At 37.3% G+C, this 18,067-nt stretch overlaps 1 protein-coding gene across 9 annotated transcripts; it reads right to left on the reverse strand.

Annotated features, from left to right (window-relative positions):
* Nucleotides 1-241: 241 nt before the first annotated feature.
* LOC103932276 lies at nucleotides 242-8,396 on the reverse strand. 9 transcript variants are annotated; one of them, XM_048572491.1, is made up of 10 exons: nucleotides 7,881-8,396; nucleotides 7,643-7,727; nucleotides 5,228-5,319; nucleotides 5,012-5,122; nucleotides 4,655-4,750; nucleotides 3,596-3,724; nucleotides 2,453-2,574; nucleotides 1,690-1,832; nucleotides 1,349-1,474; nucleotides 242-495 (listed from the first exon to the last, which is right to left on the reverse strand). In XM_048572491.1, the coding sequence occupies exons 6-10, from the start codon at nucleotides 3,717-3,719 to the stop codon at nucleotides 417-419; spliced, it is 594 nt and encodes a 197-aa protein (XP_048428448.1). In that variant the 5' UTR covers nucleotides 3,720-3,724; nucleotides 4,655-4,750; nucleotides 5,012-5,122; nucleotides 5,228-5,319; nucleotides 7,643-7,727; nucleotides 7,881-8,396; the 3' UTR covers nucleotides 242-416. The 9 variants fall into 9 exon arrangements, 8 of the variants coding, with proteins under 8 accessions (XP_048428448.1, XP_048428447.1, XP_048428450.1 ...); XM_048572490.1 differs by lacking the exon at nucleotides 5,012-5,122 and having other exon boundaries at nucleotides 7,881-8,388; XM_048572493.1 differs by having other exon boundaries at nucleotides 3,596-4,750; nucleotides 7,659-7,727; nucleotides 7,881-8,384.
* Nucleotides 8,397-18,067: the final 9,671 nt, after the last annotated feature.

Consider the following 18,067-nt stretch of genomic DNA (forward strand, 5'->3'; position numbering starts at 1 on the left):
TCCGATGAAACTATGGTTTAATTTTTAAAGTTATTATATGTCTAAAAGATATTTGTGAACTTTTACTCGTGACCCTCCAAATAATTTTTCCTAGATCGGCCACTGAATGACATCATGTAGTCTTTATCTTAAACCTACAAGTGAAGTTTTGGAACCATCAATAATGTATGAATTTTTTTTTTTTTTTTTTTAAAACATAGTTTCATCATTTCAACAAGAATAAAATAGATATAACTAGAAATACATGAATTTTTGTTTTATATATAAATATCGTCAAAACTTAAAAGCATCACCGTCATCTCATTTGAGTGTATTAATCACACTACTAAATGTACAGAGACTGCTAAGAGAACGCAAGAAGAACAAGATGAGATGAAAATCCGAAGGACATAAAACGATTAATTCTCACCATTTTTTCAATTCTTACACAAAGCATGAGTTATCAAACTGCAGAGGTCCTTGTCAGACAGCCCCGTTCCCTCCAATGTGGCGCAGCTATTATCAGAAGATAAAAAACGACAAGAAATTCAATTTCTATCAACATTTCCCAAAGAATTTTACTGAAAATGATACACATGCAAGCATGAAAACTTGTCATAAATCTTCAGCATTCTAAGTAGATTAAGAAATCTAGGAGATGGGGACAGGTGGGTTGAGTTTTAACATGGAGTAGCTTATAGCAATGCCATGGAACCATTTGCATAAGGAGCTCGCAGCCAACGCCGAGAACTGCATATTGAAGACAAAGCTTATGAAGATATTAGATGATTAAAAGCTGTTTATCCAGAAAATTACACTGAGCTTACTTCAATATCTCTCTTTTGGATTTGTTTTTCCTTTTCTGTTTTCTAGTGTCAAAATGGAGTTTCAAATCCCCATGGCACAGAGGAGAATTCTCTCAAAGTCGTATTTCCGCTTGCATTCAGCTGTTTCTCTTACACAGCTTTACAAGTATCACTTTTGGGTTTACGAAAATTACAGAGGCAAAGCAAATCATAAATCTCCAATAGCTCAAGGGTCAATCTCAAACCCAATAACAGCATATAATAGAAGCGATTGGTTCAAACCAATGCTGAAAATTAGATAGAAAATAGGGTGCAAGAAAAAAACAAGAGAATTAAAAAACAAATAATCTGTACATTAGCCAGAAAACAAAAATGTTATTCTTCTTACAATCTATTTATACCGTCTCTCTTATACAGATGGAATCCACATGCATTGATGAGTGCTACCTCTATTAGAGAAATAGTATCAATGATAGTACAATAGTAAGTGTAGCACTATTTGTAAAAAAATGGGTTAAATTGAATAAAGATTTGACGATACAAAACCAAAGAAACGAACATACCGTAAAATGAATAGGCCTTCTTGAAGCCATTGTTGGAACCAGGAGATTACTCTTCCGTGTTCCGAATCGACCCATTCGGCCCACCCGTCTTCGTCTTGGCATCGTAGGTCCCGGCATCGTTCACACCTCCAAAAACAATCAATCAAAACTCTACCAAAATCTATACGAACAATGGCATGCAAACACTTTCATTTACAAAAAGAAATCAAAGGCCATTCTGTAAGTATGAAACACTATGCAATAGTTCTGTTTGGCCGAGAAAACGCAAGAAAAGGAATAGGATTTTTCATTCATCGAAAATTTTCTCGTTAAACAAATAGAGAAAGAGAGAGAGCATATACCAAACGGAGCATAATCGGAGTGTAGCTACAGCTGTAAATGAGAGCGCGAAGATCACAGCGAGCCTCGTCGATTTCTTTGAGGTACTCGACTGCGACTCAGAGTGAGGGAGAGGATTTGATTTGGGGCCAGCCTGATTGAAGATCTGAGAAGAAGGCGCCAAGTTTACCAAAAAACATTGATAACGTCACAACATCATTTGCGACATTACTTAAAGCAGAGTTGCAAAAGTTTTCTCGCAAACACTTGCGTGCTGTATTATTGAGAATTTACGAGGGCTGTGTGCTCTGTTGCAAATAGAGTGTCGCAAAAGAGCCTTTTTCTTGTAGTACAGTTGTTACTAGATAATAAACCCGCGCGTTGCGACGGGAACCAACTGTTTCAGACGTAACTGCATGAATAACATCATTCTCTAGTGCTTATCAAGAGTATTTTCTATTCGCATGTTTACGAATTCTCTACTATGTCCATCAAAAAGTAAACAAATTCTCTATTATACATGTTTTCAATAATCGTACTTGGTGGTGAAACAAACAATGTTTACTGATGCATTCAGACTAAGGACAAATAATAACCCGCCAATGGAATTAGATCTATGCAGTCAATTGAACATGTCAAGTAAAATCATATTCAGTTGAATCCAAACTATAGCATGCTAAATAAAGACGGAAAAGGATACAACAGTAGAAACTTCTGAGAATAGACACAAAAGAATTTTATGTTCTGAAAACTTCTAATAGGAAGAGAAAAGTTTGATGCATTCATAACATCCTCCATTGTGGTACACCATCCTTGCATGGACGATAAACCATATCTGACACAGCCATTCTCACAAATTTCGGAGAACTTTGCAGTTTTAGCAGTGCTCAGATTGCACCCATTCTGATCTGGAATTAAATAAGAACTCAATCAAAAGCTTTAATCCTACAATTCAATGCTGAAAAACTGAAGTAGCCAGAAACCAAGAGATCTAAATGACAACTTGTACGGACGTTACGAAAATGCAGGACTAGAAACGCATTAAAACTTCTAGAAACTAGAAGGATATAATTCTCCTCTCCTTATATTCTTCCCCTTTCTCTAACCAAATAAAAATTCCCAAAAATATGCACAAAAATTTCTGAAAAAAAACAATACAAAATTAATGCAAGCAAAGAAAAAGAAACGAAAGCTCTTGTGTCAGATTCTGTTAGTGTTTTAGTAACCAGCTGTGAAATGTTTCTTCATCTCACCAATTAATTAATAAGTGAATAAACAAACTACTAAACTTTCTTAACCACAAAAGGCAGAAAGCAAAAAACGAAAATCATTTACCTTAATGGCAAAGCACTCTGGAGTCTGAACAGTTACATTTTCTCATTGTTTAAAAACTGAAAATCTACAAAGTGTTTACATTTGCACATATATCAGAAAGGCATTATCGCTTGGATTTATCCTTTAAGAAAACCAACAACAACTGTAACGTAAACTACCAAATACCAAATTAAATACTCCAACATGACAACCCCAAACATAAACAAAATTCTATATGAATTCAAAACATTATTAATTAGGGCAAAAGAACCCCAAACATAAACAAAATCTCAAACCAATTGAAAAAAGAACTCAGGCCAAAACAGGCCAACAGGTGCACTCCTCATCCTTCCCTCCTTCCCTTGTTTTTTTTACCCTCATGCCATTAATCTCTCTCCTCTTAGAATTATATAAACAACAGCAGAAAACATTAATAGAGTAATGAAAATAAACACAGACCTTACGAAGAAAAAAAAAAAAAAAAAAAAAAAAACCCAATTACGCATCAACTTCATGTTTATATAAAAGAGATGAGATTATTGGAAATACAGAACCTTGGTTAGAGTGCAAGAGCAAGACTGAATGAAATGATGAAACTTAAAAGAGAGATATTACATGGATCAATAAGCATTATACGAAACATGGAAACTGGTAGTGCAGCTGGATGCCTCAGGATCCTCAGCCCCACAAAAATCGTAGAACTTGGCAGCATATGGTGGATTGTCGGGTCCCAATTCATAGTACCTTAAATTGATAAAAGAAAAAAAGAAGAAAAAAAACATCAATCAAGTAAAGCTGTCATTTCTAATTAATCAAATACCAGACCCTGAGAAATATTGAAGCATAGTTATTGAAGAGCAATTTTTCTTTCTCCCCCTCAATATTTCCAGTTGACTGGGAAATAGAAAATACAACCCTAAATGCCCAAAAAGCAGAAGCTCAAAGACAAAAATAGAAAATAAAAAGGCATTCGAAAAGAGAAAGTCGTTGAAATTTACCCAAAATGTACAGAGATCCAGGACGCACGGATAAATTAATTTCAGGATCAAACACTAAAGGGATAAGAAACTTTACCCTTTTCTCATTTGCAGGTACCCAAATCAATTTACAAAATTAAGGTTAGGGTTTTCATATTCTCTATTGAGCAATGAAAGTCATGTGAAAAGTTCGGAAATAACCAAACCAACATCCAATTTAGTACACACCTAAGAAAAACATAAGTAAGAAACTATTTCCAATTTGTCATTCATTTATCAAATACAATAATACAGTCATAGAAAAACTCTTGAACTCACTTATCAAAATTGAATTAATTAAATTGGATGTTGGGGTCAAAATTTTGTGTCCACCTAACGATATTTGAGGCTAAAAATTTAACTCTACTCAATAGTTATTTTATTTTCGGTCTTCAGATTTAGACTAAATATTTAACATTCCATAGTGTAGTTTCAATTTCAACTTTTCCATGAGAGCCTGTACTGGATTTGTCTTCTTTAGCCTTTTGTTTGCAATTTGAATTACATGACTCAAAATACAACCCAAATAGAACACAAATGGCCCATAGAAAAAAAAATGCGAAATATTTACCAATCACTATTCACAGTTATAGTCAAAGAACTCAAATTTCAGAGATACAAAACAGAGAAGCTTGTATAAATCATTTATAAAGGTTACCCCCTTTTGGTTGAAAAACTGAAGGGTGACGCCAATTCTTCTTCTGCTTCCACCTCCTTATGGAACTTGACCCACTAGTCACATTTCTACGTGAACCTGAAATCAGCAACCACTCAGTACCTTTGGCAAGCTCATGGGGGTATGACAACATGTATGGAAAGATTATTGCAACTCTAATATAAAACAAACGCTTATGAAAAAAGAATTTTTTTTGTCCGATGTTAATAACTGACAACACTGATAATAGGGTAAGCAATTTCTGTACGTATGAAGGTTATCACCATTGCCATCAAAATTTAGAGAGTAACTGAATGAGTGTTTGTTAGTAAACCGAAAAGAAACATAATCAACTACAACCTTATGGATCTTTCTTGATTCATTGAGTAATATGTGTTGTAATCATTAGGACGATCAGGGAGAGGACCTGATGCAGGTCCTCGAGAATTGCACAGATCTACAGTTCAAGCTCTGAACAAATTATCAATTTACCAGCAATTGTGACATTCATCATTCCAAAAAAGGTTATTGATTCACAAATAAACAAATGAAAGTAATCGGAAAAGAAACGCTTACCACATGCTGGCTGAATCCGAGCTCAAAATGACCATGATATTTTCCCGGCGATGATTACAGAGAGATTGTTGCCTGGGACTTCTGTCCATCCCCTAATAACAATGTCATGAACTTATTTATTGGATAAATGTGTGTGTACCCAAGAACTACACTGAAACAACCACAAAGATTCAAACTTCCACAGTAAATATGATCTGCAACTAATAAAAAAATAATCGACTGGAAATCACATATAAACCCAAATGAATCTGAACCCAATAAGCAAAACAAAAATACACCCTAAATAGACAATCAATCAAACAGAACCAAATAAGGGTTTAGTAATCCAATTTTTCCTGTGTATTTATAGTAATTTCATCTCAAAAAGTGACACAGCAAACCAGCATCCATAGCGTACTCATAAGAATATATAACTTCTGTAGCTAATTAGTAATATAGCTACCACCTGAGTTCCTCTGAAAAAATTAACAAAAACAATAATTTTAAGAAAAAAAAAATGAAGCTTTTTTCTCCTGTAAGGGACCATGCCAGTACCCGATTCAATCCAGAGTTTTTACAAATCCAAAACTATAAAAAATTGAGAAACAAATTAAAAGTTGAGATCGATGAACACCGTACCTTACGGTAAACACACAGAGCTCTTCGATGAACCCTTAGTAAAAATTCTTTCAATAACCTTCTTGCATAGCACGGCCCAAGAAGAACCAAACCATTTGAAAAACTTATATTCCAAACATAACAAAACTAAATGAAATATCAAATCCCAGAAATCATAATGCTTGTATACAGTGAATGATCTTTATGAACCACAATTTGTCCTAAAAGCTTCACTGGAAGATGGGAATTACACATTTCCATTGGACCTAAGGATCATACACCCAACATCAAACACCTCATCATGATCAAACCAAACTAAACTTTCATTCAATTAAGTCTCAAACACTTTAATTAAGTTAAAAAGAACAGTCCAATTCTACCAAAACTATATACAGAAACCGAGAAAAACAGAACAAACAGTGGTGCAAAGGTGTATAATGACACTAAATCTTCAAATAAAATTAAAAAAAAAAACCAAACCAATATAAAAGCCAAAGTCATTCCTAGCAACTGTAAAATAACAATTAAAAAACGACCCATATGAGTTCACAACAAATTAAAACGCCTAGATCAACATTAACATTAAACTAGCTACAAACCTAGACAAACCAACACTAAATTAGACTAAACTAATAAGACAGGCTTCAAATCAAATTCCAAATAAAAAATTTGGATAAAACCAACAAGAAAACCACACCTTGTTCCTGTTCTGTCTCCCTTCTCTTGCTTTTCTCTTTCGCCTACTCCCCACATTAAGCCTTTTTTTTCCTCATTTTTTCTCTTTTGGCTGCTCACTTAACCCACATTTTTTTTTCTCTTCACTTTCCTCGATTTCAAGTCCCCCCTTTCTTCCACATCTATCTTTTTTTTCCATCATCGCTCTTAATTCTCCACTCTTTTTTTTCTTTCTCTTAATTATTTCACTCAATCAAAACATGGGATCACATTTTCTCAAGCAGCCCAAAAAAAATTGACCAACCCAAAATCAGAAAAACATCCAAACTAAAACATACAATCACCATTGTCCAGCAGCAAACGATAAATTAGAAATACAAAACAACAAAGAAAAAAAAAACAGAACCCGCAAAAACCCAAAAGCAATTTCTATTATTTCGATAAATAATTAACTGTCCAATATTATATTTTTCCTGTTTCTTGCTTCTTATTCTCGGGAAAGAAACAAACCCAAAAACAAATAATTGAAGAAAACATATAGAAAATGTTGGGGAGGAGTGACATACGATCTGCTGAGTTCTTCTTCGCTCAACATTACGTTTTCATTAACGTTATGGCTTGTAAAAGATACAGAAAAGAAAAAAAAGAGCAACATTATGTTTTTGGTCCTTTATTTTAGACAAAACAAAAAATAGTTGTTAGTCTTGGTACTTTAAAACAGATAACAAAGAGAAAGCATTTGCCACTCTATGTGTAAAAGCCCGACACACCCTTTGCAGAAGAACTGGAACAAAGAGCAAAGAGTTGGACAAAACTTTGTCCAGTTCATAGACATCATGGTTTCTGCTTTTATTTAAGCCATGTTACCAGACCACAACCTCCCTTACCACAAAACCTCAAATAAATTAAAATTAAAATAAAATAAATTAGTGCAAAAGAGCCCAGCCATTTTTCTCTTCCACCCCCGCTCTCCCGTTTCTCTCTCCCCCTAATATCCATTTCTGCAAACGACAGACCTTCATCTAATTGTTTTACAGAACTCAAAGGTCCAAGATCCAATACTAAAACATACTAAAGTAAAACAATAGCCCAAATAATTATTTCAAAAAAAAAAAAAAAAAAAAAAAAGGATTAAACACTTACCCAGCTCCAAAATTACCTTGTCATAAGCATCTCCTCCAAAGTTCTGCCGAAACGACGACAGATCAGACAGCGCCCAGCACGGAAACTTCACATAAAAAATTAATAATAAATAAATATATAAAGTATTAAATTTAAGGGAAATTTAGTACCGATTTAACACGACCTTACACAAAGCTTCAATCTCTACCCAAAATCTTCACAAATCAAACTTGGGTTTAACCAAAAATTTAAAATTTACCTGCCGCTGTTGCCCTCCAACTTGATCCGGCGGAATAGGGCGGTGGTTTTGCCGGCGAACATGGGACCCATGATGACATGGACCTCGCCGGAGGTAGAAAAGTAGTCACTGGTGGGGGAATGGAGGACTCGAAGGAAACAATGGATTCGTGTTTTTTTTTTTTTGAAAATTTTTATTTGAACCTATATATCTCCTTTTTACGTCAATTTTATACCTAAATTATCCTCACAAATTCAATTCAAAATGTGAATTTATCTTTATATCAATGTCTATACTTGTTTGTGAATCTTCCATATACTTGTATGTGAATTTATCTTTAAAAAATAAAATCCCAATTGAATAATTTGGTGAAGTTTATACTTGTTTATTCATATACTTTCTTGATATCCATATCCCTATGATTGTTTTGCATGAGCATAAAATACATGCTTTCATATGTCTATATTTAAAACACCATAGAAAATAAACTAATAATAACTTTTCTTTCTGATGCAGATATTGTGATATGCGGCACTTAGGCAGGAATGTTAGGGGTATCGATGAAGCTGGCATGGGTATAGAGAATGGTGATGGACAATTTGTGTGGCCCGTAGTGTGACAACCCGTCCCAAATTTTACGTTTTTATTTTATTTAAAAAGCGTGAATTTACAAAATTGCCCTAGAGGCAAGGACTTTGACTTCCGTTGACCATCGACTCGAGAGATGTGGGCCTTATTCTTTTAGCATATCATCGTAGTACTTATTGGTACGAATGTATCGGCGAAAGCTGTTTGCGAGTCCGGATTATAACGGTATAGTTACGGACGTTCGAAATTGGTTATTCAAGGTTTAACGTTTATTTAAATTAAACTCCCCCTTGTGGGGAAAGGCCCAATCAGAAATGGGAAGAAACAAAAAAAAAAAAAAAAAAAAAAAAAAAAAGTGGGTTTCGTCCACCCGCACCACCGCGGGTGCCCATTTTCCGAGGCCGATTCCGGCCAACTCCGGTGGAGTTTTTCGATGCCACCACCACCATCTTGAAGCTCTCATTCCCCTCTACAAAACCCACCCAAGAACCACCTTGATTAACCATGGTATGAGGCGGTTTGAGGCCACGAAAGTTGACGAAAATCAATGGTGCTCCGGCCACCCTTTTCGATTTTCCGGCAAATCGGCAAAGCAATGGCCGATGCCACCACTTGGGCTTTGTAGCCCATCATCCCAGGAGCAAAACCCAACCAACCTTGACCCCGTTGGACCACCGTGGACGACGAATCGACGTCGGGAAGTTTTAGGCACCCGCCGGCTTCGTGGGCAAAATTGACCATCTTCCGTCCATTTTTGGACTTCGTGGCAGGTATGAAAGTTGCTCCACTCACTGAGATCTTCATTTCTGTGAAGTTTGAGAATTTTTGGAAATAGTTGGATTTTCCGGCAAGCCGGGGCGGCCGACCGCCACCCGCGGCGGCGCGTGCGGCGGCGCGTGGCCAGTGGGCCGCCAATGCTATTTTTAGGCTATGTCAAATGTCTTGAATTCAGTTTTGTCATTTGAATGACGTAGGTTGATCGTTGGAACCTAAATTCGTTACAATACGTTACTTGATAAAATGTGAATCGATGATCCGACCGTTGGATCGTCACCAAAATTGGATACATTATAATACGTAATATTTAAAGATCATAGGAATTTACGGATCGGGAATCCGACTTACGGATCTTCCTGAATTGGATTTGTAAGTTAGTAAAATAAATGTTCACGGCCACTTGTTTTAGGCAATTGGCGGAGATCTGACCGTTGGATCGTAATGAAATTTTAATATGTTATTCTAGAAATATATTGTGGATCGTTGGAAGTTGCGGATTGGAAATCTGATGTGCGGATCTTCCGGGTCAGGTTATACAGGGTTGTAAACCCTACCGTCGATCTTTGATCGACGGTTGACTTGTGGTCAATGGGTCTCAAGCTATTTTAGAATGTCGTTGAGGTTGTGTTTTATGTGAATTACATATTCTACGGATAAGAGTTCTGAGATGTGATTTGATAATTGGTCACAGGGACCAATCATTCAGGACGCCTCGATGCGTGCGCTAGAGAATCATAGCGTGAACTCCAGGTGAGTGGATCTTTTCCTTTTTATTGTGCATATTATTGAGAGTTCAATCGACACTTTTAAATTGATTAGGTATATTACCTTTATATAATTATTGTGAATGCTTAAAGTACCTATATGAACTACGAATGACTTGATCCCTATTTAGGGTACGTAGGCAGTCTAACGAGACGTTAGATGCAGCCATAAAATATTTGAGACAAAAGCCTTGCTTGGGAAATTGAGTAATGCGAAGGAAATTGGTAAAGACAAGTTTTAGTTATTGTGAATTAGTTAGTTAAATTAGATTTGATTGGGTTGTCATGAATAATTATCCTTGAAAATAAGTAGTTTGGGAGTAGGGCGTTATTGATTGTACACTTCACCCTATATTGTTTATAATTGAAAATGCTACGGCATGGTTTTGTAGTAGATTGCATCATGATATATCTAAATGTATATTACTTGCATATAATTATTGGGAATGCTTTCAAGTGCAAATGTGAACTCAGGACACCCAGGTAAGTTCAGGTGAGTTTATGGTACTAGTTGAATCGATTGCGTTATAGCATGACTACAGTTATGAGTTAGGCAACTTCGATACGGTTGTACTGGTTGTCATGAGTTGCACATGTTATATTGAGATGCATTGAGAGCTCATAAACCTGCACCTCGGTGTTAGTGCTCCCGCCCGTGGCCAGGGCACAGTCCTTCACGTGATGTTCACCTCCCGCACCTTATGCTCACCTTGGATCCAAGGTAGGTGCACAGTCCTGTCGTACAGACCACCTTAGGTGGTTCCGACTCGTAGGTGACCCGCGATTATTCGCCCAGTCTTCACGTGATCGTAGCACTTGAGCGTATTTATTTACACCCAGTCCTGTCGTACAGACCACCTTAGGTGGTTCCGACTCGTGTGCAGGTATACTTATTGAGCTATTGGCTAGCCAGGATTGATGAGATATGGATAAGTCGTATAGGTCACTATAGGTGACTCCGACTTATATGCTAGCCAGGATTGACGAGATATGGATAAGTCGTATAGGTCACTATAGGTGACTCCGACTTACATGCTAGCCAGGATTGATGAGATATGGATAAGTCGTATAGGTCACTATAGGTGACTCCGACTTATATGCTAGCCAGGATTGACGAGATATGGATAAGTCGTATAGGTCACTATAGGTGACTCCGACTTACATGCTAGCCAGAATTGATGAGATATGGATAAGTCGTACAGGTCACTATAGGTGATTCCGACTTATATGCTAGTCATGATTGATGAGATACAGATAAGTTGTACATGTCATTTTAGCTGACTCTGACTGATATATCCCTTTGTATTTGATTTAGTTCATTTGGCCTACTTATTAATGTATGGTGGATTTGACGGCAAACCGTGGTTTTGGTCATTTCCTAGTATGGTTTGGATATATGTATATATGTTGTACCATTTTATGGAAAACGATACGGGTTTTACATTTAGGGGCATTACTTTCAGAGAGGTAGTAACTTGGGAAGCTTGGTTTTATTGCTTACTCACACCTTCTGTTTGGTGCCCTCCAGGTTTTAGCTGCTGAGTTTATATCGACAAGAATCTGTGGCGAATCTTAGTATTGATGGATATTTTTGAGGGTATGATTCTTACTCACATTACTGTACTTTACTTATGCTCTGACATCGCGCGTGAAAATGGGTTCGCTCCCACTCGTAGCGCACTCTGGTATTTATACACTTTTGGAATCAAATTCATTCACTTTTTATACACTATCACATTTTATGGCTTCGTCACCTTCCAGGTGTCGGCCAGCACAGCTCGATTCAGGGTCCAAGTGGACTTCCTGGGTCGGGGTGTGTCAGTTTGGTATCAGAGCATATGTTGGGCAGTATTGTGTTCATCACACGCGTGATGTGAGCACTCTTGGTTTTTGTGTTTGATGTTCAAATGATGCCACCTCGTCGAATATGGAAAAATATGCTAACTTTTCTTAAGTTTTGGACAATTATGTTGTCTTCACGACATTTTATAAAATCATTTTGGCGGTTGTCCTTAGAATTAAAACAAAGATTTTCCTTGTGGAGGAAAGGTGTAAAAGTGAGGCGAGTTGATGGCCTAAGTAAATGTTTTGATAATCATGTATCGCCAGAGATATTACCAAATAATTCTATCATTGTCCTACCGCCGTTAGTATTGATTCTTTAAAGAATGGAAATCTTAGTTAGTCTTGATTTCTTAGTAACATTTCGCGGAAGATCATCTGAGGGATAATTATTGTTCGGTCCCTATTAGCACTAATATCTTCAAGCATATTTGGGTTTATGTTGGATCTTTAGGAGGAAGATCGACTGTCGATGAAGTCTTTTTGAAAGTAGATCTTAGGCAAGGTCTTTTTCTAGCATTGGGATTTTTCAATCAACGCTATTTCAAATTTTTGCTTTCGTAGTTGTACTTATTAAATGGGTGAGAATAGGCTTGCGAATGTAAGTTGTCATATCCTGGGAGTTGTAAAAATCCGAAAAGCAATCATTAAATCCTCCTAGGATCAATGAACTACTTCGCTTGAGCCGAATAAATTAGGATCGTGGAAGCTCAGGAATAAGCTTTGCAATAGGACGGTAAGCTCATGATTGTTGTTTTCACCCTATCACTTATCTAGGTAAACGAAAATCCTTTGACTAACCACCTCTCGATCACTTCCATAGGTAGACATTAGAATCGAAATGCGGGATGGTATCTTACTGTTAGATTGTTATGAGTGTCGAGGAAAATTGTGAAGACCTTTTAGTTCGTGTCGTAGAGTTGGTTAGTAGTACTGTAAATTTGAGGACGTATACTTTTGGCGTCATATCTCAAAAATCTTACAACGGATACCACCACATTGTTAAGTTGGTATGGCAACATGACGGGTATTGCTTTTATTTTCACGATTAGAACCGTTTGAAACGAACCATCTTATTCATTGACCTAAAGTCAACAGTCGTCACCTTATTTCAAAGGCTAGATGACACTTCTTGGTGGAGATTTTGATGATGCATAGTGATTGTCGATTGATGTGACAAGTCAATTCGGATTCAGACTTTCTTAGTAGGTTAACGCTTATGTTTCTCGGTGGTAGAACCGCTAAAGATGAACCATCATACTTATTACCTAGAATTAACAATTTCTAATTTTATTGGAATATTGATTGGGACTTTTATGTAGAAAATGTGTCCAAATCTTCATTGATCTTCGAACTTTTTATTACATTTACTTTTTGGAACAAGCTAAGTTTTGTCAGAGGCAATAGTAGAATTAAATTGGCATCTATGAGTGCACTATTGTGTATTTACTCTCGCACACTTCCAGCCTGTCCTTTTTTTTATTTAATTGGGAAGTATGAGTATCGATATAGAGTTACCTTTAATCTACCAAGAAATGGTTCAAATGATTTTAATCATTTTGTATGAATGGAGTTAGGAAGTATCTTTTTATATGCGCAGTTCGAGATATGTGGTATATGTAAAGAATGTGAAATTCATTGATCGTGATGCTAAACCAATGATACACTTATATGATGTTCCAATTGGTGGTTGTTTACTTGAGTATAAAACAATATTTTTCTTGCTCTAAAAATTGAAGTATTGGCAATAGTTGTTTCCTAAAAATGGGTGTTGAAATTTCAACAACAAGACACTTGTAAAGACCACTAAGTTAGAAGTGGGACGTAGTCAACCTCTTCGGGTGATGTGATTTAGAAGTTCTCTTTGTGACGTGATCAAAAGTGGAAGTAGGGACGAGATAAAATCAAGGCTTCCTTTGATGTGTTTTAAATGAATCCTCACTCTAGATGAACCTTGCTTTTGATTAATGTTGTGGGGATATTGAGGATATAGAGTTCAAACTTCCTTGGGCAACTACAATTTTCTAATTGCGTCCACAGGACGATGACTTTTTGAGAAAACTACTCCTAGACTTCTATACAAATTCAGCAACCAGAAACCTGACAAGATTATCATCTTGGTGTATTTATATTTCATTGTGTTACATGTTTCACTTCCAAGCCTTTGGAAGTCGTTATGAAGGTTTGAGTATTAGAAGTTGTTCATTATTGCATTTCTATCCCTAGATTAACGATTAATTTGAAATGAGTTACTCAGACCTTTGTGGACAAGTTGCATCTTGTTTGTCCCACCAGTAGCATGGTTGCAGTATATCCTTATCTCCATTCTAGTCACTTGTAACCACGGTTACAATTTCGGGTTAATTATGGTATCATTGGGGTTGATGTATGGAGATTTTACGCACAGCGCATATTTAATGGACGCATACTTTTGTTAGAATTATGGGTAACTACGGTTACATACCTGTTTAGGAGTATGGTATCTTCAAAATATAATACAAATATTGTATGTGCAGCTTGTGATTTACAACAGATTATTGCGAACAAATATTTGATTGAGATTGTGATGTAGAAAATTTATGTTATTGACGATGTTGCCTTAGAAGGTAGTGAATGAGTACGATCGAGGCTGGTATGTGTATTTTCCATTGAGGGGCAAGATGGTAATATTGCACTCTCGGGATTTGTTACTTGCTTATCAAGACATCAGTGAATTGTCGGTTTTGTGGGGGTGCAGACCATAATATTAATAACTTATTCGTTAGATTGTTAAGCAAATAAACAAGTAGATTATTCTACGTTAATATTTGTATTTACTTATTTAATTCGTTAATTGTTGTTTAGGCTTGACCCAAAAATACTACATGCTAAATTTCGAAGTGCGTTACGCTTTGAACACGTTTATGTAAAAGAGAAGGAAAGTAGGAATTTGGAGGCATGAAAGGAGAGTCACTACACTCCGATCATGACGGAATGTCATCCTCTTTTATGTAGTCGCCATAACTTGATGTCTTCCTCGTGTATGTATTTACATGCATATATCTCTTTAATTTTGAGTATTCTACATTCGACTGATGATTTTAAATTTCGAGGACGAAATTTTCTTAAGGTGGGTAGATTGTGACAACCCGTCCCAAATTTTACGTTTTTATTTTATTTAAAAAGCGTGAATTTACAAAATTGCCCTAGAGGCAAGGACTTTGACTTCCGTTGACCATCGACTCGAGAGATGTGGGCCTTATTCTTTTAGCATATCCTCGTAGTACTTATTGGTACGAATGTATCGGCGAAAGCTGTTTGCGAGTCCGGATTATAACGGTATAGTTACGGACGTTCGAAATTGGTTATTCAAGGTTTAACGTTTATTTAAATTAAACTCCCCCTTGTGGGGAAAGGCCCAATCAGAAATGGGAAGAAACAAAAAAAAAAAAAAAAAAAAAAAAAAAAAAAAGTGGGTTTCGTCCACCCGCACCACCGCGGGTGCCCATTTTCCGAGGCCGATTCCGGCCAACTCCGGTGGAGTTTTTCGATGCCACCACCACCATCTTGAAGCTCTCATTCCCCTCTACAAAACCCACCCAAGAACCACCTTGATTAACCATGGTATGAGGCGGTTTGAGGCCACGAAAGTTGACGAAAATCAATGGTGCTCCGGCCACCCTTTTCGATTTTCCGGCAAATCGGCAAAGCAATGGCCGATGCCACCACTTGGGCTTTGTAGCCCATCATCCCAGGAGCAAAACCCAACCAACCTTGACCCCGTTGGACCACCGTGGACGACGAATCGACGTCGGGAAGTTTTAGGCACCCGCCGGCTTCGTGGGCAAAATTGACCATCTTCCGTCCATTTTTGGACTTCGTGGCAGGTATGAAAGTTGCTCCACTCACTGAGATCTTCATTTCTGTGAAGTTTGAGAATTTTTGGAAATAGTTGGATTTTCCGGCGAGCCGGGGCGGCCGACCGCCACCCGCGGCGGCGCGTGCGGCGGCGCGTGGCCAGTGGGCCGCCAATGCTATTTTTAGGCTATGTCAAATGTCTTGAATTCAGTTTTGTCATTTGAATGACGTAGGTTGATCGTTGGAACCTAAATTCGTTACAATACGTTACTTGATAAAATGTGAATCGATGATCCGACCGTTGGATCGTCACCAAAATTGGATACATTATAATACGTAATATTTAAAGATCATAGGAATTTATGGATCGGGAATCCGACTTACGGATCTTCCTGAATTGGATTTGTAAGTTAGTAAAATAAATGTTCACGGCCACTTGTTTTAGGCAATTGGCGGAGATCTGACCGTTGGATCGTAATGAAATTTTAATATGTTATTCTAGAAATATATTGTGGATCGTTGGAAGTTGCGGATTGGAAATCTGATGTGCGGATCTTCCGGGTCAGGTTATACAGGGTTGTAAACCCTACCGTCGATCTTTGATCGACGGTTGACTTGTGGTCAATGGGTCTCAAGCTATTTTAGAATGTCGTTGAGGTTGTGTTTTATGTGAATTACATATTCTACGGATAAGAGTTCTGAGATGTGATTTGATAATTGGTCACAGGGACCAATCATTCAGGACGCCTCGATGCGTGCGCTAGAGAATCATAGCGTGAACTCCAGGTGAGTGGATCTTTTCCTTTTTATTGTGCATATTATTGAGAGTTCAATCGACACTTTTAAATTGATTAGGTATATTACCTTTATATAATTATTGTGAATGCTTAAAGTACCTATATGAACTACGAATGACTTGATCCCTATTTAGGGTACGTAGGCAGTCTAACGAGACGTTAGATGCAGCCATAAAATATTTGAGACAAAAGCCTTGCTTGGGAAATTGAGTAATGCGAAGGAAATTGGTAAAGACAAGTTTTAGTTATTGTGAATTAGTTAGTTAAATTAGATTTGATTGGGTTGTCATGAATAATTATCCTTGAAAATAAGTAGTTTGGGAGTAGGGCGTTATTGATTGTACACTTCACCCTATATTGTTTATAATTGAAAATGCTACGGCATGGTTTTGTAGTAGATTGCATCATGATATATCTAAATGTATATTACTTGCATATAATTATTGGGAATGCTTTCAAGTGCAAATGTGAACTCAGGACACCCAGGTAAGTTCAGGTGAGTTTATGGTACTAGTTGAATCGATTGCGTTATAGCATGACTACAGTTATGAGTTAGGCAACTTCGATACGGTTGTACTGGTTGTCATGAGTTGCACATGTTATATTGAGATGCATTGAGAGCTCATAAACCTGCACCTCGGTGTTAGTGCTCCCGCCCGTGGCCAGGGCACAGTCCTTCACGTGATGTTCACCTCCCGCACCTTATGCTCACATTGGATCCAAGGTAGGTGCACAGTCCTGTCGTACAGACCACCTTAGGTGGTTCCGACTCGTAGGTGACCCGCGATTATTCGCCCAGTCTTCACGTGATCGTAGCACTTGAGCGTATTTATTTACACCCAGTCCTGTCGTACAGACCACCTTAGGTGGTTCCGACTCGTGTGCAGGTATACTTATTGAGCTATTGGCTAGCCAGGATTGATGAGATATGGATAAGTCGTATAGGTCACTATAGGTGACTCCGACTTATATGCTAGCCAGGATTGACGAGATATGGATAAGGCGTATAGGTCACTATAGGTGACTCCGACTTACATGCTAGCCAGGATTGATGAGATATGGATAAGTCGTATAGGTCACTATAGGTGACTCCGACTTATATGCTAGCCAGGATTGACGAGATATGGATAAGTCGTATAGGTCACTATAGGTGACTCCGACTTACATGCTAGCCAGGATTGATGAGATATGGATAAGTCGTATAGGTCACTATAGGTGACTCCGACTTATATGCTAGCCAGGATTGACGAGATATGGATAAGTCGTATAGGTCACTATAGGTGACTCCGACTTACATGCTAGCCAGAATTGATGAGATATGGATAAGTCGTACAGGTCACTATAGGTGATTCCGACTTATATGCTAGTCATGATTGATGAGATACAGATAAGTTGTACATGTCATTTTAGCTGACTCTGACTGATATATCCCTTTGTATTTGATTTAGTTCATTTGGCCTACTTATTAATGTATGGTGGATTTGACGGCAAACCGTGGTTTTGGTCATTTCCTAGTATGGTTTGGATATATGTATATATGTTGTACCATTTTATGGAAAACGATACGGGTTTTACATTTAGGGGCATTACTTTCAGAGAGGTA

This window comes from the organism of the source record quoted next, unplaced genomic scaffold (genome assembly GCF_019419815.1).
Source record: "Pyrus x bretschneideri cultivar Hongxiangsu unplaced genomic scaffold, Pyrus_bretschneideri_v1 Contig61, whole genome shotgun sequence".
Classification (NCBI taxonomy): domain Eukaryota; kingdom Viridiplantae; phylum Streptophyta; class Magnoliopsida; order Rosales; family Rosaceae; genus Pyrus; species Pyrus x bretschneideri.